Source organism: Falco punctatus (genome assembly GCF_963210335.1).
Source record: "Falco punctatus genome assembly, chromosome: 12".
Lineage (NCBI taxonomy): Eukaryota > Metazoa > Chordata > Aves > Falconiformes > Falconidae > Falco > Falco punctatus.
Genome location: NC_137592.1, coordinates 7,419,328 through 7,445,809, shown reverse-complemented (window position 1 = coordinate 7,445,809; position 26,482 = coordinate 7,419,328). Strand labels below are relative to the sequence as shown.

The 26,482-nt window shown below is 35.8% G+C and overlaps 1 protein-coding gene across 1 annotated transcript in view; it reads right to left on the bottom strand.

Moving 5' to 3' along the window:
* The window catches only part of SLX4IP (SLX4 interacting protein), an 80,072-nt gene that overhangs the window by 34,816 nt on the left and 18,774 nt on the right, over positions 1 to 26,482 (bottom strand). Inside the window, exons 4-5 of the mRNA XM_080407749.1 lie at positions 4,590 to 4,679; positions 1,230 to 1,353 (exon numbers count right to left, since the gene is read on the bottom strand). Of these exons, the coding sequence (XP_080263875.1) occupies positions 1,230 to 1,353; positions 4,590 to 4,679 (214 nt within the window). The remainder of the gene's footprint in view (positions 1 to 1,229; positions 1,354 to 4,589; positions 4,680 to 26,482) is intronic.

Here is a 26,482-nt window from a genome sequence, read left to right as displayed (position 1 = left end):
AAATAAACCTTCCTGTCATGCCATAACAATCTGGCTCCCACAATATGCTTAAAATTTTGCAATAATAAGCCAACCATACAGTATTTAACCTGTGTTTTCTTTATTAAGAACAATCGTTAATATTGATATTACTGTTTAAAGCTGCAACCATCAACTAGAATTCTATAGGAGAATACGTTTTCAATAACCAAAGATATTTTGAAAGGCGAAGAATTTGTTCTGAATTAGAACTGTTAATGTAATATACATTGAATTCAATATATTCTATCAGTATACTGATTGTATATTGCAAGTGCATAATTACATTCATTACAGAATTCATAGTTCAGTACAGACCTATTTCAAGATATTTAAGGAAATATGAGAAACTATAGTCAAACACAGGGCTTTACTACTGCAGCCCTTCTTTTCTGTGACAAGTTTATAACATGCTCCAGGCTGGTAATAAAAGAAAAGTCATTATTTCCTAAGAACTATTTAAAAAGAAATTGCTTGTGTGATATAACACCAATACACAAGCCTATCAACTGTAAAACCCACCGTGATGACCACACCACCTAGTGAAATAACATTAAACAAAAACTGGCAAGCCATTTAGCCCCCAAAAGATGATCTAACGTTAGAGCACAGGCTATAGTGATCATTATCTTTAGTTTACAACATGCGTGTACTGAAATTGCACCGATTAGTCTACCACCCTCACATACATGAATAAAAGTTCTAATTGGGTAAATGCTCTTACTACTGTTCTCTTCTGGACACGAATTACTCCCAAGGTCATTGATGCTACTGCCAAGCCTGCAGTAACATCGGTGAAATGATGAATGCTGTTTATCATACCATAGCAACTTTTTAAGACTAAACAGGCTCTCAGAAGAGGAAGTAAATAAATTATTTCTAAATAAAAAAATTAGAAACTAAATACTCAAGTTGAAAGTAGACTTAACAAACCAGCACCATCAATTTAGGAGAATTATACCATTTATTCAATTCTGCTGACAGGCTCTCATACCAATAGTACTAGCACTATGTTCATTTTTCAATAATGTAAAAAATTAATATCCATGCAATTTTTTCAGTAACGTAGCTCAAGTAATTTCAGACCCAAACACCAGCTATTTCAGGCTCACTGGCTTTACTGATGTCAAATTTCTCAAGGAAAAAATAAAGAAGTTTCCACCATACCTTATTTTACTTTATTTCACATTAAATTAAATAATTTATCTTACTGGTAAGAAACAAAGGGCCAGATGGTGCACGTTCTGTTGATTTCCCTTGACCTCTCTGTTTAGGTGCTTCCAAGTAGTGTTTGACCCTTGAAGCCACAACTTCTTCTAGCAGCATGCAGACCTCCTGAAAAAGCAACCATTGGCCTGTTTAGATCTAAATTTATATACGTGCCCACAGACACACAGCAGAAATCAATAGAAATCAATACAAAAATCACTGCCTTTCACATAAAAAGGGAAAACATTATTTGCAATTACGTACTGAGGTATTACATAGAGGTGAGAAGCACATAAGTTAGGAAATGAATGGGAACAAGGGCAAGGTGGGTGGTGAACCAAACAATTTTGCTATAAAACAAGAGAGGAAGTACATTATGAAACTCTAACTTGGCAGATTAAATACATTATATTACGATACTAGTAATTTCTGAACAGCAAATTAGTTTCATTTGCATGCAAAGTAGGAAAAAATACATGTTAAAAATGTATCATAACATTTGGTATTTAAGCAATATATTAGTAAAAATCCTCCCAGGAATTGCCAACACACTATTTCTCTGCAAGAATTCTTATGAAATGCATCAGATATTTTGGTTCAAATCAGGGAGGGGGAGGGAAGACTCAAAGCTAATTAGGTCAAAACAACCTAATTTCTCTAGTTCATTTTGATTTTTCTGCTCCTAAATATAACTGCTCATATCTTTCATACTGCCTTCAGCAAAGCATGGTAAAAACTACATACAACTCAAGAAGAACAAACCCTTCAGCCAGAATAACCATGGAAAAAAACCTCTGGAGTAAAAGCAAAACATTAATGTCTTGAATACCAGAATAAGCTTCCAGATTAATACATACACACACATTTGAACCTTTTCCCTCAGTATTCCCATTTTTCATTGTGCATAACTATGTGTTCACAGAAACGATACTTTGTGGCACACAAAAATATCATTTTACCTTTTTACAGCATTTGGACAATAGACAAAATTATATTAGTACTACCTAAAATAAAATATCTTTGCTTGAAATTTACTTTTGATTAATCTAGAAAGTATGCAGAGCAACAAATTTTTAATATATTGCTCTAAATGAAAGCAGTGCACATATACTGGTCAACCACAAACAGTATTTTCTCCTTACCGTAAGAAATAAATTTTCCTTTCTTCTTGAAGAGTACAATTATAAAATACTATATTTACTTATTCTTCTGTTTAACTCATTAAAGTGATCTCATTACACATTCCTTCACAGGACTATGCATTCAGGTTAAAATGAAAAGGTCTAGAAAGCAGCGGAAACATCATGTGCATTTGGTTCCTTCTGCAACAATAAAGATTAGCATGCACTTCCTTAATTTACATGGAAAATATTTTAGTTGTTATGCTTATGGAAATATTATTTAAACGGTTCTTCACAAAAACCTATACAGATCTATACTTAAGAAAGCATAAACAAGAGTAGGCTTCAAGAGAATTGTGTCTACGTACTTTCCACTGCTAAAAAGAACTTGTAACTGAGACCTTCTATATGCATATGGAGAGATTATAGCAATGACATGAATAGAAATCAGTTTAGTAAACGTTTCTCAAAGTACAAAGGCAATACTTTGACTTCGTGATTCCAGGGGAAAAGAGATAGGACAGCAAGGGCAGAAAGAGAGAAAAGCTCAAAAATGGTAGTCTTTACAATGCCCAGCTAGACAACATGCACTGTGTTTGTCTTCTTACACCAGTCTCATGCTTATGGGCACTCATTCAGTTCCCAGCCTGCTCAACACAACCCACCCTCCAAGCAGGAGCTTACACCTGGGACCGCATCGCCAGTTTCCATTTGCTACAAACAGCAGCCGCCGACCTTCATCCAGGGTAAGCAGGGGATCAGCAGAGATGGTGTTTTTGTTACAAGGGGTCTAAGCATCTGCTTTTCCCACAGACAAGCAAAGAAGGCTGTACCACTATTAGTGTTTTCCAGAATCAGGAAATAACAAAAACTCAGAAAACTGCTTGTGATGAATGTGTAAAAACTCTCATAAAAAAACATGTAGGCATAATTTTCCTGTAATACCTTACTGACCTTTTTCTTCCCACTTTAACAAAGATTCTGCATAGGACTTTCAGGAAGCAAATTGTAAAGCTATTGGAATCACACTTCTCGGCTGTTGAAAATATGCAACCTTTGTACTTCACTCAAAATGTGTGGTCACAGAAATGTAATGAATGCTGCCCTGTCATGCCTTTTTATTAAATCAATCATGATCTAATTTCCTGAAATTCATATCTTTTGTTTTGGCGGTCTTACAAAATACATACTGAAAACACTTAGAAGTCAGATAACCAGGATAGTAAAACTGGTTATAAATAGAAGGGGTAAATGAGTATTCATTTAGTTAGAAAAAAGAAGTCTAAAAGATTTCCCCTATTTTCTTTTTTCTCTGCTTAATAAAGCACCAATCAGATGAACCACATGCTGTTAAATATTCTGCTTTCACTGCCTCAGGATATTAATTTATTGTTTCTTTAAATTTTATTTAAACATATTACTTTGAGATGTATGAGGATGCTCTGGAGTGACAAGTTAATTATGTCATTATTAGGAAAGCTATCTGCTGAAAATTACCGTAACAGAGACTTGCGGGAAAGTCCACAGGCATTTGAAACATGTCCTGCATTCATTTTCAATAGGGAACTTCTCAAGTTCCCACACAGACTGAAATAGGGGAAGGCTCCCACCAGTAGCTCATCACAAGACTAGCAGAAATCACACAGAATCTGATAAAAGCTACACTCACAATTTTGCTGGTCATTGATGCACCGATTTTCAAAAATTTCATCTGTTGTCAGGAGATAAAATGCTACACTTAAAGATGAGTTTCCTTTCATAAGATACAATCTTATTTTATCATTAGTTAATCATACATACTAATGATGTTTTCTTGCACACACTACACACAATATCATTCACATTTCTCAGAATGAGAAAAGGCAATTAATAGAAAGATATTTCACCAACAAGCTCTGCAAAAGTGATACCTGTCACAATCTGTTTTACATCACTCAGGATAATTAACAAACCAAGAAAAATATGTTTTATAAATTAAAAGTTAAGTCAGAAGAATCAAAACAGCATGCATGCTGCATGTATGCACACACACAGAGTTTAAAAATTAAAAGGCAAATTGAAAGTAGTCATTAGTGACCCAAATAGCATATGTGGTTGACTTAGGGGTCCCACAGCAACCATTGACGAATAGGTATAACTAATAATATTCTCATAACTCTGAAAAATTCTTAACAGTCCAAGGCAATCCAACTTTTCCCCTGCAGCCACATGCTTTTGAAGTAGAATTTCTATTTGTTGTACCTCTTTCTCATGATCTGAAAACCAGCTGGTGTCTTTACTGGAGCCTTGAGGCAAAATATGAACATCCACCAAAACTGCAAAGTTCCCACACTAAAAAAAACAAGAAGAAAAAAATGTTCAGCTGTAGCTGCTATGAAGCACATGTCAAGCAGACAAGGAGGTAAACGATCAGGTAAACATATGCATCTGATTTAGAGACACAGCAGGCAGAACATAAAACTGTGAAAGATTATGAAGTATGGAATTACAAATTTATCGTTTGTTTGTGGGCACAGTGAGAAACAAGAGCACCAGACCTAACTTGGATAACTCACTGAAAAGTTTAAACACCACCAAGCACAAGTACATGGAATTTTCCTCTGCTATCTTTGTGTCACTTTTACATCTGAATTCAAGCAAATTTTAACATGTGAAGAATTAGCTGTTCCTTCACCAAACTCCCATCATTCTGTTTTCTGAGAATTTAGTACCATATTAGTTACCTAGTTTGCATTTTAAATGTATTAAGTCCTTAAAAACTCAGTCTCTTTAGAAGCCTTTTTCTCTCTCCAGATTACCCAACGTAAAGAACCGCAAGTTTGAAGAACTTGTGGTAACTACCTAATATTCACTGACACCTGCCATTTAACCAATGCTACACTTTGAGTGGTTAAATGATAATAAGGCTAACTTATTAATAAACAATGTACCTAGCTAGGATGATACAAGCTACATCCCAAGACGCATCAACTATTTCTGAAATTCGTTGATAGGCTTCAACTGAGGACAGTGTGACATACGAGGTTTAATTATTTTCTTTCTTCAGTACAGCAGTCTTTAAAATTACCTAATATAAGGAAGAGTGAATGGCACAAACACATCCCCTTAGCTCCACTGTGTACTAACTCACTCCTAGCAAGAGAAAACTGCCTCTTTTCTTGCACAAAGGTATGGTGCATCGCAAGCTAATGCCTTCCCTTTCTTCTACTGTAACACAGCACCCAGCCTCACTCAGGCATCCTTTAACTAAACAACTTGCAAGGTAAAAGCCAATTTCATCATTCTATTTTGGCTGCTGTGCTGCACTTCTGATGCAATGAACTCACTCTTTGAGAAGACTGGACATGTGCAGTCATGGCAATTGCACATCCGGAATGTCTGATGGAATAGAAACAACATCCTGCTTCCAGACAAATCTCAAATGTGTATGTACAATCCAGCATCACTTTGGTCTTGTTTCAAGTGGACGTTGCAGCACACACTTCCTGTCCTAACTCATTCCCTCCATATTTGCTCTTCACCGCCAAACATCTGCAAACCCCATGCCAGCATTCCAATTGCTAACAGAATTTGTTCTAGAAATGGTATGATGCGTATTTTTACACTATAATTCTACATCACCTACAGTCTAAGAGGTACATCTATATATTAGGCTTACGACATAGATGTATGGTCTTTGAGAGTACCCTTATCTTTACAGTTAGTACAAAGAACAAGATTTAGCTTTGATTTTATTAATCATGACAGCGTATACGGTAAATTAGAAATTTCTGAGTTTACAAAACACTTAGATCTGTTAATTATCCATGAATATATACTTAAATTATTTAAATATAATTAGAATATAATTATTGCCTAATGCTGTCTTGTACCTAGAATGCCAAAGTTTGGCAAATGAGACAGGCATTGTGAAATCTTTTCGAGAAACTTCTAAGTTACTTATAGGTATCAGTCACTGAAAGAGCAGAATGCTTTGATCTATTTTATCAAAAGGTTTCTCTTTCCTCCAGAGAACGAAGAAATACCAGATGGCTGCAACAGCAAACCTCTCCAAGCTTTAAACTGATGACAAACTATCTCTCAAAAATCTCTGGTGAATCATCAGTCAGCTCCAACAAACTTTTGAGTTGACTACTGAACTTCAAAGTTAGCAGACACTGCATATTATAAAGAGAAAGGCAGTAAATTATTCATGGTTCAGCACTTAGAACAACGAACAAGCATTTGATATGTCAAGAAAATTCAAATTATCAAATGTTGCATGTTAACTTGCATCACTTTCTATTGACTACAGAAACTTTGTAATAGATACAGATGCAAAACATAGACCTGTTTTTTACAGAGAGATACTGTTTACAATTTATTTTCTTTTGGATGGCAATATTTGTCTCAGTTGCCAATCTTGAAACAACTGGAGAAAAGAAAATCTTGAACCACATTTGAAACTATATAAAGTAACAGTTCAAAATTATCTTTAAAATATTACAAACTGACCAAACATTTGTAGCACTCCAGAGAAAGACAAATATATATGAATAACGTGTAAATCCTCGTAACAGACGAGCTTTCCAAATGGAAAATTTCTATCACTCTGAGTCTTGGAGCACTCTTCCTATAGACAGCATAGCTGGAACTATTTCAACATCCCAAAGCCAATGGTTTTACCACTCAATTAGAATAGCTTTGGGACAGGACACAAGGAAACGTAACTGTCACAGACAAAGAGGAATATGGCGAGTAAGAGCACATAAAGCATAGATCTTTCTGGGTCTTGTTACCTCCTATTTTTTTATAGTCCTGAACATGATATAAGCAAGAGCTCCCATGCAGGCTCCTTCGTGCTCTCAAATGATACAATACTTTGCATACCTTATACCTTTACTTACAGTTTATATGCCTTCACTTGGTACACCTTTATGTATGATATTTACACTAAGCAGCTCAAGACAGTTTTGGCTTCTCCAGCAGCAAAGGAGTTCTCTGTACAGACTAAGTCCAATACAAATAATTGTGGGGAACAAAGGGAAGCGGAAGAAAAATGTATACTGTTTATATTAACAGATTTGATTATCTAATAAAAGTTTCTAAATAGTTTTTATTTCTATTCTGAAGACATGCAATTCCATGAAAATACTAGCTTTTATTTTAGAGGAAATGAAGTGTTTCCAGTCATTGTGGCTGCAAGAAGCAACTCGTGACTCCTAGCTACTGTAACTGGAAGGCAAACAAAGAACAGAGATTTAAAATTGTATGTTTTCAACCTCAATCTCAAAATTTGCACTAGAAATGATTTTGAGGTATGATTGTCACAACTGAAACCCAAACACCTGATTTGATGGGAAACACTTTTGTCAACAATCAATAGAAAAACACATAACCAACTAATTAAAGAGAGAAACAGAGGCACCAACTGATATCCTCCCTTATTCTAGAATTCAAAAACTCTCTCCATTTTTACAAACTGTTTTTTAATGGTAACATATTCACTGCAACAGTCTAATAACATTCACCGTGTTATTATACAAAGGGCTTTAAATGAAATCAAAATGTTGTTAGTGCATTGTTGTACAACAATGGCATCTAATTCAGAACATATTTTCAGGAATCAAACCGTTTATACAAACACATGAAACACTTCATAGATTCTGCAAATGGAAAAGATAACCAGACATATAACATAAACAGAATTATTACCAATGCAAAGTGTTAAATCAGTCAAGGGAAGTCATCTGCTCATAACCTGTTAAAACCCTTGCCCAGGATAAGCACATATTAGATGATGGATTATTATCTCACCCCACCCCCCCACCCCCCATGAGCAGATAAACCCAAACAAATGCTTTTTATTGCTGTACTTGTTTTTACAGTCAGGGAACTCCTACATGGGTACTCTCATTTCTTTAAACTGCCTCACTGCAAATAGTGTAAAAGCAGTCATTACAAAAAAAAAAAAAAAAAAAAAAAAAAACCAAAAAATCTTGGGATGCTGGGGACAGGCATGGTGAGTTTGTATTCAGTTACATCATTCCAAATGTGCTGTATCACTAAAGCAGACAGGACTAGAGATCCAGCCTCCCAAGACACATATTAGCATTTCCCATTCCTATGATCCTTCTACAGATGTGGGCTGTAGGGTCAGAATTAATTGAAGCTTAGTTGAAAGGGAAACATACAATATTTTGGCTAGCTTTTGGAGGCATGCAGGAAGGAGGCAAGCTGCAACTGTCACACACACTTTCACTTTCAAGAAAGATAGCAAATATAGGTGACACCATCAGCGTAACAGTAGCAGTTAGCTTGAAGTTTGCTGTCTCTGCTTGAGATCAGAATGGTCTTTGTAGTATCAAAAGCTTCGGGAGTTTGTTGTATTAATTGGTCTACAGAAAGACAACACCCTTCCCTATAAGCCTCAAATTGTTTATAATCAATTTTAATTAAAGATGATTTTGAAACACATTTCCTAGTTTAACTGGGAGAGAAGCATGCCCTACACTGTAAAACTTCAGTTCTCCAGGCTAAACATACAGCTTACATAAGCAAACATTTCTGTTACCTCTTCCTTGAAAGGTGGGATATTAGTTACAGTGATAATTTTATTCCACTCTCAGATGTCGTCAATAGTTTAAAAAAACCCAACACACTAGACCCTGATGACCACTCAAAAAATGTCATGATGCTGAAAACTACTTCCAAAGACATAATTGATAGGAGGCATCATCACTTTCCAGGTGGCAAAAATATGACTAAAAGATTGAAGGGCAGGGGATAAATATGATATATAAAAAGAAGCTTGTGTGAAGTGTCTTGTTTTATAATAAACAGGGAAATTCTAATTACACAATTTTAAACATACACAGAATTAAATACAACAATGTCATGTCATTGGCTTATACATTGTACCAACTGTATTATGACTATATTTTATTTTTCCATGTTTTCCAGGCTTTTTAGAAGCAAGTTTGTTCTCCTCCTTTATTTTTCTGACCCCAAAGAATATGATATGTCTTCCTTTTGTTTACACATTTAGCAGCAATGACTTTCAATATTTTGACTTTTTCTCCTTTACAGCATAGCAACAGGCAAAAATCATTTAAGCAAGTGAGCATACATCACAGGAGATCAACTTGTCATTATACAAAATTAATTTAGCTTTCATTTACAAGTTTGTCTAGGAGAACTATGACTCGAGGTTATACACAGTTGTCCAAACTGTAGGACACGCTCTTTCAGTAGTCAAATGCCTCAACCTGCATAAACACGAGTCAGGATAGCTATTTACACCATCACCACTGCCGATGGCTACACAGGGGCAAAGGAGGTTTGGTGACACTTGACATTACCTATTTATGAGAAATGTACAAAGTTATGATTTGATATGTGCGTATCTTTTCTACAGATTTTTCCAGAATCTCCACTTTTTGGGGGGGTGTTTTTTTTTTTTTTTTTGGGGGGGGGGGGCGTGGTGGTGGTGGTAGAAAAGAATTTTTCACCATACAGCCAAATTGCACAGAAATAGTACTTCTAGTAGTTACTGTTCAAAGCAAGGTGGTTTTTCAACTGAATTTCAGGAAGGTGTTTAGAAACCAACAGGTCAACAGTGACTGGTTTTACTGTCATGACATTAATCAGAAGGTCACCTAATAAAAGGAACTGGCGATTTCTCACCAGCTGATTCAGAAAGAGAACAGACAGAAGGATCTGGAAGAAGCCACCAGCGGGAACCCTCATGGAATTTATAATACAAGGCCATTCCTCAGATTCATAGAATGGTTTGGGTTGGAAGGGACCTTTTAAAGACCACCTAATTCCAACTCCCCTGCCACGGGCAGGGACACCTTCCACCAGCCCAGGCTGCTCCAAGCCCCATCCTGCCTGGCCTTAAACGCTGCCAGGGATGGGGCAGCCACAGCTTCTCTGGGCAACCTGTGTCGGTGCCTCGCCACCCTCACAGTAAAGAAATTCTTCCTTATATTTAGTCTAAGCCTACCCTCTTTCAGTTTAAAGCCATTCCCACTTGGCCTATCACCACATGCCCTTGTCAAAAGTCCCCCTCTTTCTTGTAGGCCCCTTTTAGGTACTGGAAGGCTTAAGGTCTACATGGAGATTTCTCTTCTCCATGCCAACTCTATCAGCCTGTCTTCACAAGAGGGGTGCTCCAGCCCTCTGATCATCTCTGTGGACCTCCTCTAGACTTGCTCCAATAGGTCCATGTCCTTCTTATGTGGGGGCCCCAGAGCTGAATGCAGTACTCAGGAAATAAGCCACAAAGGTCAGGGGGGGAAAAAAAAAGTATATGCCACTTCTGACCATTTTTCTGGATAAGAACTGCTTGATTCTGGAAATTTTGCATAGTTTGTAGTCTGCTGTAAATATTACATGGCTCTGAGGAGGTGAGTTGTGACCCAAAACCAGCCTGAATGCCAAGCCTTTCACTATATTATTGGGGCATCCACAGCTGCCTGTACCAGAAGCAAAATGGGACTACAGGATCTCAAATTATAAAAAGGGGAAAAGGACAGAAGATGTGCACAACTGGAAGAGTAACTAGAAACTCATGCCAACAGACTGAGCTCTGCGATGTTTCAGAAAGCTTTACAGTATCTGGGCTGTATATTTTAGTTTTGTCAGTGTCCAGCAAACCACCAGGCTGCCCTTTAGAAATCTCAAATGGGATTCTATTTTAATTACTAGAGTTGTAGAACCGTTTTGACAAATAGCTGGTCTTGTTCAAGAAGAATTATTGCCATCAGCTAACATCACCTGGATTTTTTTAGTTCTTCTCAAAATATATGGGAACACTTTGCCACAGTAAAAGGGAAGCAGCAGATGAACAACAATGGCAAAAGCAGGTCTAACTTGAAGATCTATCCTCAAAGATAGCTGTACTAAATTATACACAGATCCAGCAGGAACTGGACAAACCTAAAATGCATTCAGACTTTCCAAAAGCAGGAAGGAAATTCCCCCTTTTATAACCTGAATACGAGTGAGATATAACTAATCTTTCTCAAGTGGTTGGCTTGCTTTTTTAGGAGTATAGTTTATGCATGAGAAATTCCTAAAGGGAGGAGTGTTTAATTTTCTGGTATTTTAGTGGAAGAAAAGAAGCAGTTATCTAAAAATTCAATCAATGAGCTACAGGAGTGTTAAGATCACATTCAGAGGTTCCCATGCCAAGCAAAAAAGTCCAAGCAGAAAACAAGACTTCAGAACAAACTTTCAAGATATGTGGTCTGAGAACACAAGAAACTAGGATGCAAGATCAAGGCAGTATTTTAGACTCTGAAAAGATGCAGATGTGATATTAAACATCAGAAATCATGAGGAAAAAGAAAACAAGAAATACTGGCGTCTGATTCAACCCTTAGGAAAATGTCAAGAAATCTAAGTTGCTTCAAATGTGATGGAGCTGTGTATGACTCTGGAGACTTTCAAATGAAGCACTAATATACTGTTGTCACAGCACGCAATTGTGAGAGATCCACCCAAATCAACAGATTAAAATAAATTAATCAAGACAACTCCTTCAAGAACACCCTAAGTATCTGCTGAGGTAAAGGATCTGCATGTTTTTAGAAACATACATAAGTGCTTCAGTGCAAACAGAGCCCTTCAGTTCATCACCCACAGTCAGGCTAAGCAGTAATTACTTAATGAAAACATCTGAACTGGTCTCAGAGAACTGCTCTATCAGGTACAATGTTGAAAAAGAGGCCAAATTGCATGAGAGAATTAAGCTTAATTTAGCTTGTCAATCTCTGCTGGTCTGATCCCAATTCCGTAGGAGGTTTTGTAGCCTACATATTGAAAGGAGCCATGTAGCTGGAGCTCAAACAATTGCAAAAAGCAAGTTTTTCCTCAGGGCATTCTCCAAGTAGCAGTGCAATCTCAACATTGTTTTGAAAGGATATATACCATGTCCCTGCCTGTGTCAGAACTGATTCAGAAAAACAGAAATAGCAACACAGTATTTGTTCAAGATGATAAAAAGATAATGCGAGATTCCAAAAGGCTGCTTTCACCCTTTTGTCATAAAATATTACTACAAAAATGATGGTATTTTTAAAATCATAGCTAGCAAGTGATGAAGAAATACTTATCTTTGCAGCAATCTGTATTCATGACGCTTTGGGTTGGGGAGGGTGAGAGCTGATATATGGATACTGGATAGCTGAACATATTCACAAGCTATCCAAATGCAACTAATTCTGAATTGTAAATTTCAAGGACATTTCCTACAGCTTGGACACACCAACAGCATGCCACAGAAGAGCATGTTATTGTCTATCACCTGATCTTTGGTAAGTGAGTGCAGATAAAGATTAGAGCTATTTTACCTAGCTCTCACCCCCTAAGCTATCAACAATAGAAGTTTGGTATCATGAAAGTGATTCATGACAAGATGAATGGCCTTGTCACTGCCATAATAAACTGGAATTTGGGACATCCTTTGTGGTTCTAGAAAGTCAGTTCTGGGATTTAGTTTCTTACCCAAGTGGAAAGACAAAGGAACTACTACACACCTTGTACAAAGAGCTCCACATCTGAATAATTCATTTTTAAATGATCAGATAATACAGTAATAGGTATCATTATATTAAGTATTAGGAACTGGTAACACTAACAATGAATGTTACTTTTCTGATTTCTGTACTGCAGATCAGAGAAGTATCTAGTTCGCTACCAGCTTCTTCAGTGCTTCCTCATAGTAACTAAATTGAATTTCAAGTTTAGCTATTTCTAACTATCACAGGTCTAGCAATTAGTTAAAACTAGAATAAGTAGAGGTTCATAATACATAAAAGGGTTTGCTTAAAGTCCTGCTAAGAAACAGCAGGGACGACTAAAGCTTCCAACAAGCCTAAAAATCATGAACAGTAAAGTGACAATATACTTTTCTAAGAAATTACAGCCAGTAATAAAAAGGCTTGAGGGCTTTTTAGACCTTTAACTTGTTAAATAATTTTCACAGGTTTTCACATACATGCTCTACATGCTATATTTAAAGTTTGGCTCATTAATATAAAAAATATAAAGAAAAGATCACCAAATGCGTATTGGCAAGCTACTGATGTATTCGTTAAGCATATGAAAAGAACCATCATACAGGACAGCTAAGGAGCTTAGCAATGTACCACCTGATTTTACGTGTTTCTGCCTATGTAGTTGTGAGTAGAAAGTTAACATAAAAAGACCCCACAGTCAGTATCTTTTGATGTAAGCTCTGTCAGGGGAAATGAATCCAGCCATCAGATAGCATGGAAAACAATTCACAAAATTCTCGTAAGGTGAAGAAGAGATAAACCACAATGTTTGTTTGGTGAGGTGCACATTACTAAGACGAAGGGAGCAGCAGTTCTCAAGCATACGATACATCCAGTAACATATTTCTTGAGTTTATTGTACAACAGCTGCAGGGATGGGCCGACTTCCCTCTCACAAAAACAGAACGGGGAAGTGAGGGCAGGTCCCACGCAGGAAATTGTTCCATGTTCCCCAACTTTGCTATTATTTCACAAAGCCTCTCACTCCTTTTTTTTACTAAGAGCCAAGGTCTCACCTGCCCTAAAATTTACTTCCTTTCCACCCTCTCATGAAGATGTTACCTACCGCAGCATGCAGCTACTGAAGTGGGAAGCAAGAGGTAACAGAAAACCAAACATCTGCAGTCCATGTTTCAATATAAAATATTTGCAGATGTTAAACCTTTATGCCAAAATAATTTAACAGATTAAAGATACATCGATTACACATGCTCAGACTTTGAGACAAATACATAAAAAGCAAAAGTATTTTTTTATTTGCAAAAAAAAGTACTAGCAAGCCAAATTTCTTAATATTGTTAAACTTGGTTAAGTAGTTGAAATGTTACATTTTCCAAGTGCGTAAAAGTAGTACCTTTTAACTTTGTGTTTAACTAGTTTGTCTTCAAAACAAAGCTAAGCCAGGAAAATTTCAGAACTGCATGAAAGCTTTTTCAGAAATAACGTAAGAAAAGTGATTCGTTTCTGAAAGAGGCATATTGCAAAAGTGACACCCTTTGGACAAAATCCTGCTATTAAATGGGAGCATATTTAGTCAACATAAAGCAGAGGAAAGCTCAACAAAATAATCAATGCTTTATCTACAAAATCAGAAGGGAAGAAACCAATGAGCCTTTCAAGTGACCAAGTGATACTCTAAATCTTACTGCTGAAAAAACAGAATCAAATGGATTGAGAATACATTGTATTTCAAAATGGAAACAGATCAGAAAAACCCTCAATGAATTACCAGCTGGAAAGCAAAGGAATATGTGTATTACTTTGCTTAATGTCCAAGGGCAAAATCATTTTCAATTGGTATTTAACAGAGCATATAATAAATAGACTTTGTGCATAAATAAAAAGAAACATGGATACAAAAGGAATAGGAGCAACAACTGACTCATAAAAACGCATAAAATACTAACACAGTTTAACACTGAAGAGTTGTGAAACAGATCACTGATTCCAGGCAGAGGTGTTTGTCACCAGAAAGGCTGCTTAGATTAAAATTTAGCCTGCTAAGGAAGCCATTTCCCCATTTTTCTCTCCTTGCCCACTCTGCCTCCATCTCACTTCTTCCAGAGGTTACCACTTCCAGAACTGAACAGGTTCAACTCTCCCCTAAATAAACCAGTTTCGATACAACATCTGTTTCAAAATGCATACCAAAAACTATTGAGTTTGATAGAAATAAATATGGAGTGACTATTCATGTATCTCTTCTAGGAAACTTAAGCAGTAACCTCTGGTAGGAGACCAGGGCAATGAAAAGCAGGTGGCAGATCACTAGTCCTTAACTGTAATCAGATACAGCTGAAAAAGTACACCATCAGGCCTTCAGGATGCACCCAATAACACATCCCTTTTGCCTACAAGGAAGGCAGGCATGTACAGGATTAGATTATACACATGATACTCAGTATTTACATGCACATAGGAGGCACGTAAAAAATTTGTAACAAAAAGTGACTCCTGCAAATTTTCCTCTTTCTACAACTCAGTTTCTCAGGTTGGGGGGTTAAGTGCCTACCATTTCTCTTCTCAAGATTTTTACAAATGAGTTAAACAACGAGTCTCTTCAAATTGGGGAGAAGAAGATCCAAACTACATGTGATTGTTTTTAACATGAAAACAAACATTGAAGGAACATAGAAAGAAATAAACTCAAGTACTTTACACATGTATAGTTTAATCTATAACTGATTTTGTCAGTTTCTATAATTATTTTTCACACTATGTGCATTGATAAGTATCACATTCACATGTGGTCAATCAAGTAATGAAAACTCAAGGGAAAACACTTGGTTTTAATACAATGTACAGACAGTATGGGTAACACATTGCTCATTTTCACCTATTATGAAATGTAATAGGAACAACATGATCCCAAGATTTCAGAGAAGCCTAATTTTAAAGCTGGAGGGGCAGAAAACTGCTAGAAGGACTGAGTTATTCTCAAAAAATACTTAACTATTTGACTGAGATCAAAAAAAGCTGCTGCCTCAAAGAAAGGACATAATTTTAGTAATATTAAGGACTATTAGTACCTAGGATTTCTATTGATATTTGGGAATGCATTTCTATAAAAGCTGAAGTTTTACATTTCAAAGCCAATTTTTTCAAATTTCCTGTGGATTACATTACTAATTGAGAGTATGTGGGAAATATTTCCCACAATTATAGAAGTTCCAGTGATAATTAGCATCAATCCTAACACACGTGGAAAACATTAAAATCACTGAAAATTATAAATAGTGTTGATTTTATGTAACAAAATGTATACTTTAAATACAGAAAAAGTTATATTGGGTCATTCCAAAGGTCCACAGTGACCCATATGCTCTGACAGTGACTAGCAGTAGGTGTCTACAGGAAAAGGTCAAAAAAAGATAAGCGAATAATGATACTTTCCTCAGTAGATGTATTAGACATTCAGCAACGTGATATTCCGGGACTTTATATCCCATAGGCTGTATCTGTATTTAGAAGTCGTCAGTGACTGTTTTCTCTCAGAATTTGTTACGCTGGTTCATAAAACTGTGTGAAATTTTGCATCCACAATATCCTGTTGCAAGCAGATCCAGATACTAGAATTGTATCTTCTAGTTAATTTCAAATTATTGTGTTGGTTTAATTAAATATCCTTGGCTGTTAAATTAGAACAAGCAGTCATTTGTTATTTATCTCTACCTGCCATTCATAATTGAATAGACCACTATTATTCCCCACCCACTCACCTCCAGCTTTTCGCTCTTCCAGGCTCAAGAGTGTTAAATTGTTCCTTATACTGAAGAAGTTCCACACCTCTAATTCTCTCAGTTCCACTTAAGGAGAACTATAAGCATACATAGTGTTTAAAAAGTAGATGTGCCCTCAATTTGTGCCATGGCACAGCGATGGTATTAACTTCTGTTTTCTTCATTCTGTTCCTACAAATTCCTCAAATTTATTTTGCTTTTTAAAATGCTGCTGTGAATTGAGCTGATGCTTTCAGAAAGTATTATAAGCTTTAAAAAGTCATTCTTTGCATCCGTAAGTTTGAAGGTGTTCTCACTCATCCCCACATACATCGTGTTACCTGTTCATCTGTCATTTAATAGTACAGTCACTGAACATCCTTGAGATGTTTTGCAATACTTTGTTGTATGCCCTTGTTATTCAGCTCTCTTCTCAGGTCATTTACAAATACAGTCAGTGTCTGCCACAGTTCCCTGTTCAGCTCCACTGTTGCCTCCATCCACCTTTATCCTTCAGCCAGGTAATCTATGTAGGTACCTCCCTTCTCAAGCTCATTTAAAAGAGACTTTGGTGAGGCACTTTGTCAATCACTTTTGGAGAATCTAAATGGGTTGTACCAACCAGATTTCCCTGCCCCTCTTGCCAGTGACTGTAAAGAAGCCAGAAGGCTGTGATGCATGACTTCTCTTTACAATGGATCTTTTACCTTTTTCCCAATGTACAACACACATCTGTATATCCATTCATTCTGCCTTAATGGAGTTTGTGCTAATTTGCCTGCTAATGTTAGACACTGATCTGACAACTTTCTAGTCCTATCATACCAGGCACTCTCAAATAAATAGAACTAGAGCAGTTTAAAAAGATCTGCCAAACTTCATTATTCACACACATGCTAAAATCCAGGTTTCTGTGTGCTTATTCCAGTGCAGAGTACAAACTAACTAACATAGACAACTATATTAAACTCCATTGTTTCTTTTGCAACTAAGAACATTATTAAACAGGAAAATTAGTTTTCAAAGTTAGCACATCTGTTTCAAAAATTTTGGCTCTAATGACATCTTAGCAAACAGCAAAACTCTACAAATGCATCTTAGCACCTTCTCCTATTGTGTGCAAATACAGAGCGAGAATCATGCTCGGGCTAGTGCCTTCTCCCTCAGGAAACTCATTCTGCTTCACTTGCCTCCCAGATTCACCCCATACTGAACCAAACTGCTGCTCACCACCACCACAAAAAATTATAATCTCGCATAGAACAATCCCGTAATTTTTATTTTTATAATGTTCTAGCCAAAAATACATAAATTTCTACATTTAACAGATTTTTTTTTCTCCTTGCTCTATCAGCAAGCCTATCATGAAAAATTGCCATAGGTCTCCTAATGCTTTCTCCATGACTGCCAAGGTCACAATTCCTCCTTAACACATTCTCAACAGGTGATTGCTATAGTAAGACTGACAGAAAAGAGCAGCTCAGTAAAGTATGCCATCTAATAATGAGCATCTAAGATATCACCTAGTTGAATTAAATTTTTGCTTAACTGCAATGTTTATGTACATCCAGCAATATGTTAAAATGGAAAACAAACTGGATTACTTAACAAGTCTGCAGTACACCTCGTTTTCCATAACCTGTATCTACCTGCTTAGCTCTGTAAAGGGGGAAAAGAAATACAGCTCACACACAACAAACATCTCCACCTGCTGCATGGGCATTTAATGCCCATAATCAACAAAAACAAGATAACCATCATTGTCAACTGCTTCATATCTTGCAAGGAGTAAATTTCCATAAGTTCCAATTTTAGTCCTCTGAAAACTGAAATTTTGAGACTGGTATCAGCATTTTAAATTAATAAAAATAGCACATTTTTCTTTTTAAAAAGTCAACAGTCACTTGTGAGAGCTGTAAAAGTAGACCCAGTTTATACCACATGCCAACAAAAACAACTGTTTATTAACTTGTTAGTCCTTTTAATTTATTACCATAGCAAGGAGATATAACACAAATTTGTAATTGACAAAAAAAAAAATTACTGGTGCATCAGCATAAGAAAAGACTTTTTCCCCCCTGCTTGCTGAAGTACAGTTCTGGTCTATATCACTCTCAGTTCCCAAGCCTCTTTCCACCTCTCCTTATCTCTGTCTTCATTTTCCCACTGTCAAAGCCTGTTTTTCCAGGAAGGAAAGTTATGGTAAAGATGAGGAATATTGTTCAGCACCTCTTTGCCCTTTGGCACTGCTATCAAACACTGGGATTTTATCTGCCACATTAGCAGAGATCTTACAAAAAACACATTCCTTTTTGTATAATGTACATGGTGGTCACTCAAACAATAACCAGTAACAGATGTCTGAAGTGAGGAGAATGGACTATTTAAATAGAACTTTATAAATTCTGATGATACTTTCCCAGATTTGAAACCTTGACACTTAATTTATAACAATCAGTATGGCCATATACTTTCCTTTGTGTGTTTATTTCTAGTTCCAGCCTCAGTAAGTATACTTTGTCCATTATGCTTTAAGTTTCACTATGACCTTTGCAGATAATCTTACCCTCAACTTGCATTCATTTAATAGTGTAAAGATAGTGGTAAAAAATTAAAAACTCTTTGCAATGAATCCAATAACCAAATAGGGAATTCTGGCAGGGGCTATGAACTTAAACGCTTACATAAAATTACTGGTCGCATTCAGTACCCTGCAATGACCACCTGGGAAAGTTTTTCTTTCAAAGAAAACACAAAAGTATGAAAGAAATGTAACCTGCCAGAGTCTTTTCCATTGAAGTTTTAACATTACAAGATTTGTATTTAGGTCTGCTTTCCAAGGATTTTTAAAAAGCACTATCACTCAACATGCATGGGAAATGAAATAACTGTTTTAAATATCCTGACAGTATTTATACTTTAGTATTACAAGAAAGTGTTGGAGGTTTTAGAAGAAACTTCTGCATGAATCTATAGAAATAAACCTTATCTGCCAGTAGCACTTTTACTCATACAGAAACAGCAGAACTAAAGATCAGTTTGGCGTAATACAGAAGTGGGTTTTTAAGACTTCGTTTAAGACAGCTTTAACAATGCAGCATCATGTTTAATTACCTTGTTTTCATAATCCCTTTTAACAAATAAAGATTCCTATATGTATTTCTGGTTACAGCTGCTTAAGTAATTTTTTTAAAGTCTAATTAAAAAAAAAAAATCCATCTCCACTACAGAAACAAATGATACAAATAACAGTAGCAGTAATGGAAAAGAATAGATTTTAAAAGACAGGGTCAAATTCTGCCATTGTAACATCTCTGCATAGATACAGAAAATTTACAGACACACATTTACAGACAAGTTCTTGTACTTGAGGACAGAAAATACGCTTCAGGATCTTGAAACCTGCCAATATGTACAAACAAGCACATCCAGAAGTTTCACACTAATTAAATTTTTAAAACAGTTGAATAAGATGAATAATCATCTCAGAAAACATGCAACTCTAATATTTTAAAGCTTTTCATCTGCTTCAGTAGTGTGAATCTACTTGCATTTTGCTCATGACATTTAGCCATGAATTTCAGGGTCATTTTTAGGGAATACACTTTGCCTTTCTTCTAAAGGTAATGCAACAGTAGTATCCTGTGTGAAGGTTTTACCCTCTGTGGGCAGTAGATACACAGATCTATGAAGCATTCTTCCAATAGACAGATCATGTTACAGGTCAGAAAGTTTCTTTTCTTCCTGTTACAAAATTCACCTGTACACATGTTATTGGAGACCCACGAAGTTCAAAAAGAAAGGTTGACAAGACGGAAAGGCCTCTTTGTGTACAGCACTAACATTTCTGATAGAACTTCAGCAATGCCTACCAGTAGTCAGAAATTTTGTATTAAAATATGTGATCGTTGATGCTACTAATATAATGTGATTTCATTGGTTTAAAAAACTCACAGCTGTCATACAATTTTAAGTGTGAAAATCATAGGAGCAAAACTATTGCAGAAAAACATGTTGCAAAAAACCACGCACCAAAAACAACGGCCGGTAAGAGTACACCAACCAAGGATCTGCAACAGTAACTGCAAAGCTAGACTGCCATGGGTGAGTTGTCACTGCCTACCTTTTTAAAGGGCTAATACAGGACAGAGTATACTTTATAAATCAAGCAAAACCCCCTAAATTTTTCCATGGTTTAAAAAAACAAAACAAAACCACAAACAAAACCCCAGCCATTACAGACTGTGAGGGAATTACCCCTTGGAAAGCAACAGCTCATTTTTAATTAAAAAAAAAAAATTGATAGTATGCTAGGCTTACACCTGTCTGTTAGAAGGAATGAAGAAACAGAGATGACAGCACACGACAGATTACAGTTCCTCAGTGTCAGGAACACAGAGTACCACAGAGACAGAAACAAGTGAACCACTGTCCATTTTATCTTAGTAAGGGGAAGACAAAAAAAGAACTTTGCTTCATCATGAAATCATAGAATGTCATTAAACTTCATTGTACTTACATATAAGCCATGTATTTATAGCTTTATATTATTTTTTTGCTTCAACTTAGTAACAAAGGTCCACTCAGAACTTTTTAAAAAGACAGAAAACAAATATTTGTATACAGAAAATAGCAAAAATACATTTTGTTAATCAACTAATAAGACCTACTATGTTGCCAAGGGACACAGTTAAATGAAGAGTAAGTATTTCCTTACTTGTCTGACACCAAGAATGAATTTGTGATCTACTGTACAGTAATTATCATCAAAGAGAATACTAGAGACCAGGGTGTGTAAACATATTCATTCATTAATATTAATGATCATCACATGACAGAAGTACTAGATACTCCAAATCTTGCTGGCTTTAAAGTTATTAAATATGGCCTTCAACCTTTCCTTCATTAGGGTGAAGATTACTGGGAAATAGTTACAATAGAAATTAATAGATAAAAAAGTCATCTGGAGCTTAAAATTTACATCTTCTTGAAATTATACAGTAAAGTCATGAATAACTGAATTAGCTTGACTAGCAAAAATAAAGTTATTGATAGTATTCAGTGCAAAGTTCTTCACAGACCAAAATTTTACATTTGATGTTTCAGAAAACCAATGAAAAATAACAGCACATTAAAAAAATATTCTGCAATTTATCAACCAAGCATTTTTGAAACATTCAGGCAAATATACAAGTTTTTAAAAGCCATTAAAAGAAATACACACTTTTTGGATAAAATGTTAAGACCTTTTATATAACCGTAGATGATAGAAACATAATGAACTAAGAACGTAAAAAATCTAGTCATACAGACTTCCTGTTTTAAAAGGGGTTTGTTTTATTTTCAAAGAAATACTGTCTTTCTATACTGCTGAGGATGTGGAGATTATGCAAATTTATTTTATCCTCCATTAACTGATTAAAAGTAGGATTAGCTACGAGACAAATGTCTTGAAAACTGGAACTTCTGGAATAGCTTTAGCTATATGCCAGTTAAGTACATCTTTAAAGACTTACTCCTGTAAGAATATCACTTTGAAGTGAATTCTTATTTTTTCCAGCCTTACATAGATACTGTTCATCTCTTGGTCTGAAAAACACGCAAAGCGAAGCAGTGACAAACTAAAAACACAGTCACAATATACTACAGAAAGACTTAAAAGGCCAAGGACATCACACATGCACCTAGATGACTGCAAAGTTAAACAGTTTCTGGGTAGGACCTTGGTAAGAGCAGGTAGACAACTAATTAAGGAAAATCTACCATATGGTGATACATTGACTCCCACAGGGAAATCAGCAGGATTGGAAGCACCACAGAAGTCTCTGCCCATTGAACCAATACAATCTACAGCAAACCATCATCCTTTCTTTTGATTAGTACTGGAGAAAGATAAAACATTTTGCAACTTTTTTTTACTTCAGGGGCCTGAATTTCTCCTTCCATTGTGCAAAAGAGAGCACGGACTATAAAGCAGACAACCATGCCACCATCCCCCCAAATCAACACTTGCCAGCATCTGGGTATTCCTAATCTCTTCCCAGATCCAAGCTGCCAAAACCAATGTTTTGACCAGTTAATCTTGCCACTCAAGATTTTCCATCCGTTGGAATATTGTTTATGACTCCCAATCCTCATCTCATGATCAAGCCATCACCAATTGCTGTTTTACTCCCCCTGCTCCATACTTCGCAAAAAGAAAGGGCAAGCAGGAGACTTCTCCCCTGTTCCTAACCTTCTCTCCGTTCAACCTTTTAGTTCATCTTTCAGTTTAACACTACCTGCACATCCCTGCTCTAGTGTTGACGTCCATCATTAATTTTCTCTTCATTCTTGCTCCACTCCTCTCCTTAAGTATCAGTCTTTTCTTCACCCAGACTACTGAATCACTTTAGCCCATCCTCATGTCAGCCACCTGCAGTCTCTGCCACATAAATAATAAGGATCTTCAGCAGGTTTTGGTTTGTTTGCCTTTTGCTGTTGTTGGTGGGTGTTTTTTTGTTTTGTTTTGTTTCGGTCACTCATCCCACCCTTTCTCTTTTTTACTTTCAAATTAGACAGCCTCCATCTTTCCCCTTCTAAAATCCAGCCCAGCAGGGCCCACTAAGATCAGTCTCAATAGAGTTTTCTTCCCTAAAAATTGAATTTAGTGAATAAATGTGAACTGATTTTCCCAGATGTGTATAACTTGGTGGGAAGATTGTGAAACCATTGGCAAAGGGCTCATCACAAAACTCAGCTTACAATTGCTGTCGCTTCTTAAAGCCTGTGGCTTGTTACCATTCAAAATACTAGAATACATAGCTGGTAAGCATGTCCAAAATTTACTGTTTGCAGGGGAAAATGAAGTAAAAAATAACTTCTTAATATATCTAAAAATATACAGATTAATACAGAAACACATAAATATTATACAGTACATATATATATGTATCGAAGAGGCCAAATGTTGTCAGTAGACATTGGAGGGGTAAAAAACCCTAAAATTATTAGGAACAGTTCTAAAGAAGCTGCTTTACTATACCGTAACATACAGCTAGAAGATGATCTGGTTCTAAAAAAATAATATTCTGTTCCAATTACCGTACTAAAATTCTTTGCACAAAACTCACAATTTAAGTGAAATGTTTAAAATCTTGGAAAAAAAACCCGTCATCAAGAATTTAGTTTTAACTAGCAGATAATGATCATTTGCTGCCTCCCTTTGTAATTTCTATTTATCATTTTTCCATCAAAGGAAATGAAGCTGGGCCAGACAGCTGAACAGGAATGATGAAACACATTCTCTTTGTTCTTATGCTGTTTGGGAGAATGGTATGTTTGGTTTTTACTGGGCAAAAGACTCATTCAAATTTTAGCACTTACCAAACATCTGGCCTGAGTGGTATTCAGTAATGGTAACAGAATTTAAGCAGCAAAGAGCATTTAAGTCTTAAAAATTAAAGGATAGTGACCTACCAACTGAAAGTTTTAGTAACCTCCTATAGTAATACTGACATATTTATTAAATATTTTATAATACTGACTTTAAAAATGCAGGTTTGCCTTTTAAGAGTTTCAGATAATAGCTTATTCTATAACCTGACTGTTCATAAAATTGAACTTCCTCCCAGTAATTTAGTTCATCTATATTGCAATTCTGTCTTTGAGATTTTTAAAGTGGCAGTCTTACAGATCAGTGTGCATTCTATACTATACTATTATTTTTCACTTGAATAAAATACTCATAGAAAACAAATACTTCAATTTGTACAAACTTACAAGAAAAGCTTAACATTTTAATTTGGTGCCCCTGAGATCACAGAATTAATTAATGGCAACCTTCTCAGGAGCAGTGGCAAGTTTTATTTAGTGACTATACAGCCTAGTAAGTAAACAAAAATATCCTTACCAAAGTTTGGTAGATGTGTCTATTAAGTTCTGAGGTTTGTTTGGGATTTTTTTGGTACCTGTAAATCCTCAAAGATATGCTGAATCTAAGTTCATAAATTCTTAATAAAGACCTTGAGAACAGACATCAAAGACACTATATAAAAACAAGTATTTATTGTTTGACTAGATATGATATCCATAAAAATGCTTCTATGCCTTTTTACTCTTACTAGCTCCATACTATAAATAGATGAAGAATAGTTATCAGAACTTGTAGTCTTCATAATTCTTTGTGAAGATATAGCACTCAAATAACATTGCACATGACCACTGCACTTGCAGTTCCTAATGGTAAAAAGAATGCTGAAAACGTGCATTAATTACAAAAAAATTTACACAAAACAAGAAATCCTAGGTGTGCTGAAGCCATGCCAAATCTCATGATAACAAAGGTCTGAAACAGATGCATGCTCCTGTCTCTTTAGCAAAATTAATGTCAAATAGTAGTTACAGAATCTTAAAGTATTGTACCTGTGCCTACTAACAATATATAAGAACAATATTTATGAAATTTATTGCTCCAATATTCCTTTAAAGAGCCCAAAGCCAGCTAGAAAAAAAAAATCCTTTGTTTTACTACAACCAGAGTGATGATGCAAAATAATTCTTTGATCTATTATCTATTTGAAAGTACTAAGCTAAATGCAGACAGCAATTGCTGACAAATCCCAGTAGTAAACAAACCAGTTTCACATTTTACATATTATCAAGAGGCTACAGAATTAATGGTTACAGCCAAAGAAATGTTGACACAGTTGCAGATTGAGCCTTAACATGCTGATCATGTTAAAATACTGCACAAGAAATATTTTTCCACTTTGTAAAAAGCCAGACTGTTTACATGCGTAAGTGGCTAGAGACCTTGTTGTCTGTGTGTGGTCTTAACATTTCAGTATCATAACCATGAATATAAAGAGAAGCAGCATGAAATAACCTATTATATTTACAATGAATGCCAGACTGCCAATATTAGAAGCGGTGAGATTTAAGTTTCTTAAAATGAGTACTATAACATATATATACCTCCATGTTCACCCCCTTTTATAAAGCAATTAATAAATTGAAACAAAGCTTTTCCTAAAAGTAAACAGAGAACTCTTATTTCACAAAAGTTAATTTTTCTTCCCTTGAAAGTGTTTAGAAAGGAAAAGAATTTGGAGAAAAAAAAAAAAACAATACAAGAAATTAAAACCAACAAACATTGCCATCATTAAAACCCAAGACAATCTGCAATGATGGCAACTTCACTCATTCTCTTAGCATGTAAGATGTATGTAATTAATTTTTATTACAACTGTAACTACGATATCACAGCCCTAATACATGAGTGGCTTAAATCTCCAATTTTAATTTTTAGCAAGTTTTTGCCATAAATTGATGTTGCTGATTTACTTAGAAATCACTGGAATGTCTTCAAAACTACTGGTTATTGTTATTTTTTTATAATAAAACCCAAAGTCCTACACTGCTGTCATAGTTTACTGAGGAGGGCACTGTGAAACCACGAGGGGAAAGAAGATGCAAGCTATCTGCAACACACAGAGCTCAATTAGTGGCTTTACTTTTCACATATGTATCTAAAGACTGCCACAGCTAAAGGGTATCAAAACTGTCCCATCTTCCCACTCTATGCCTAGCAATAAAACATGCAATTTTAAAAGTCAAAAATGCAGTATAAAAATATTTTCTTCAATCACTCCATCCAAGAATTCTCAATATTTTTCACACTAATTGGGATTTCTTCTCACAGCCAGCAATAAAAAGCAGAGGCCAGCATCTATCTGTGAACCCCACTTCCATGGCTGAAATTTCTATGGTCAAATTGAGAAAAAAAAAAAGACAGATAGAAAGTAAAGTTTGTTATGAGGAATGTTGAGTGTAAAAAGATCAGAGACAGGTTTCTGGTTCTATTTGCCTCCTCCCCCGTTCATTTGCATAT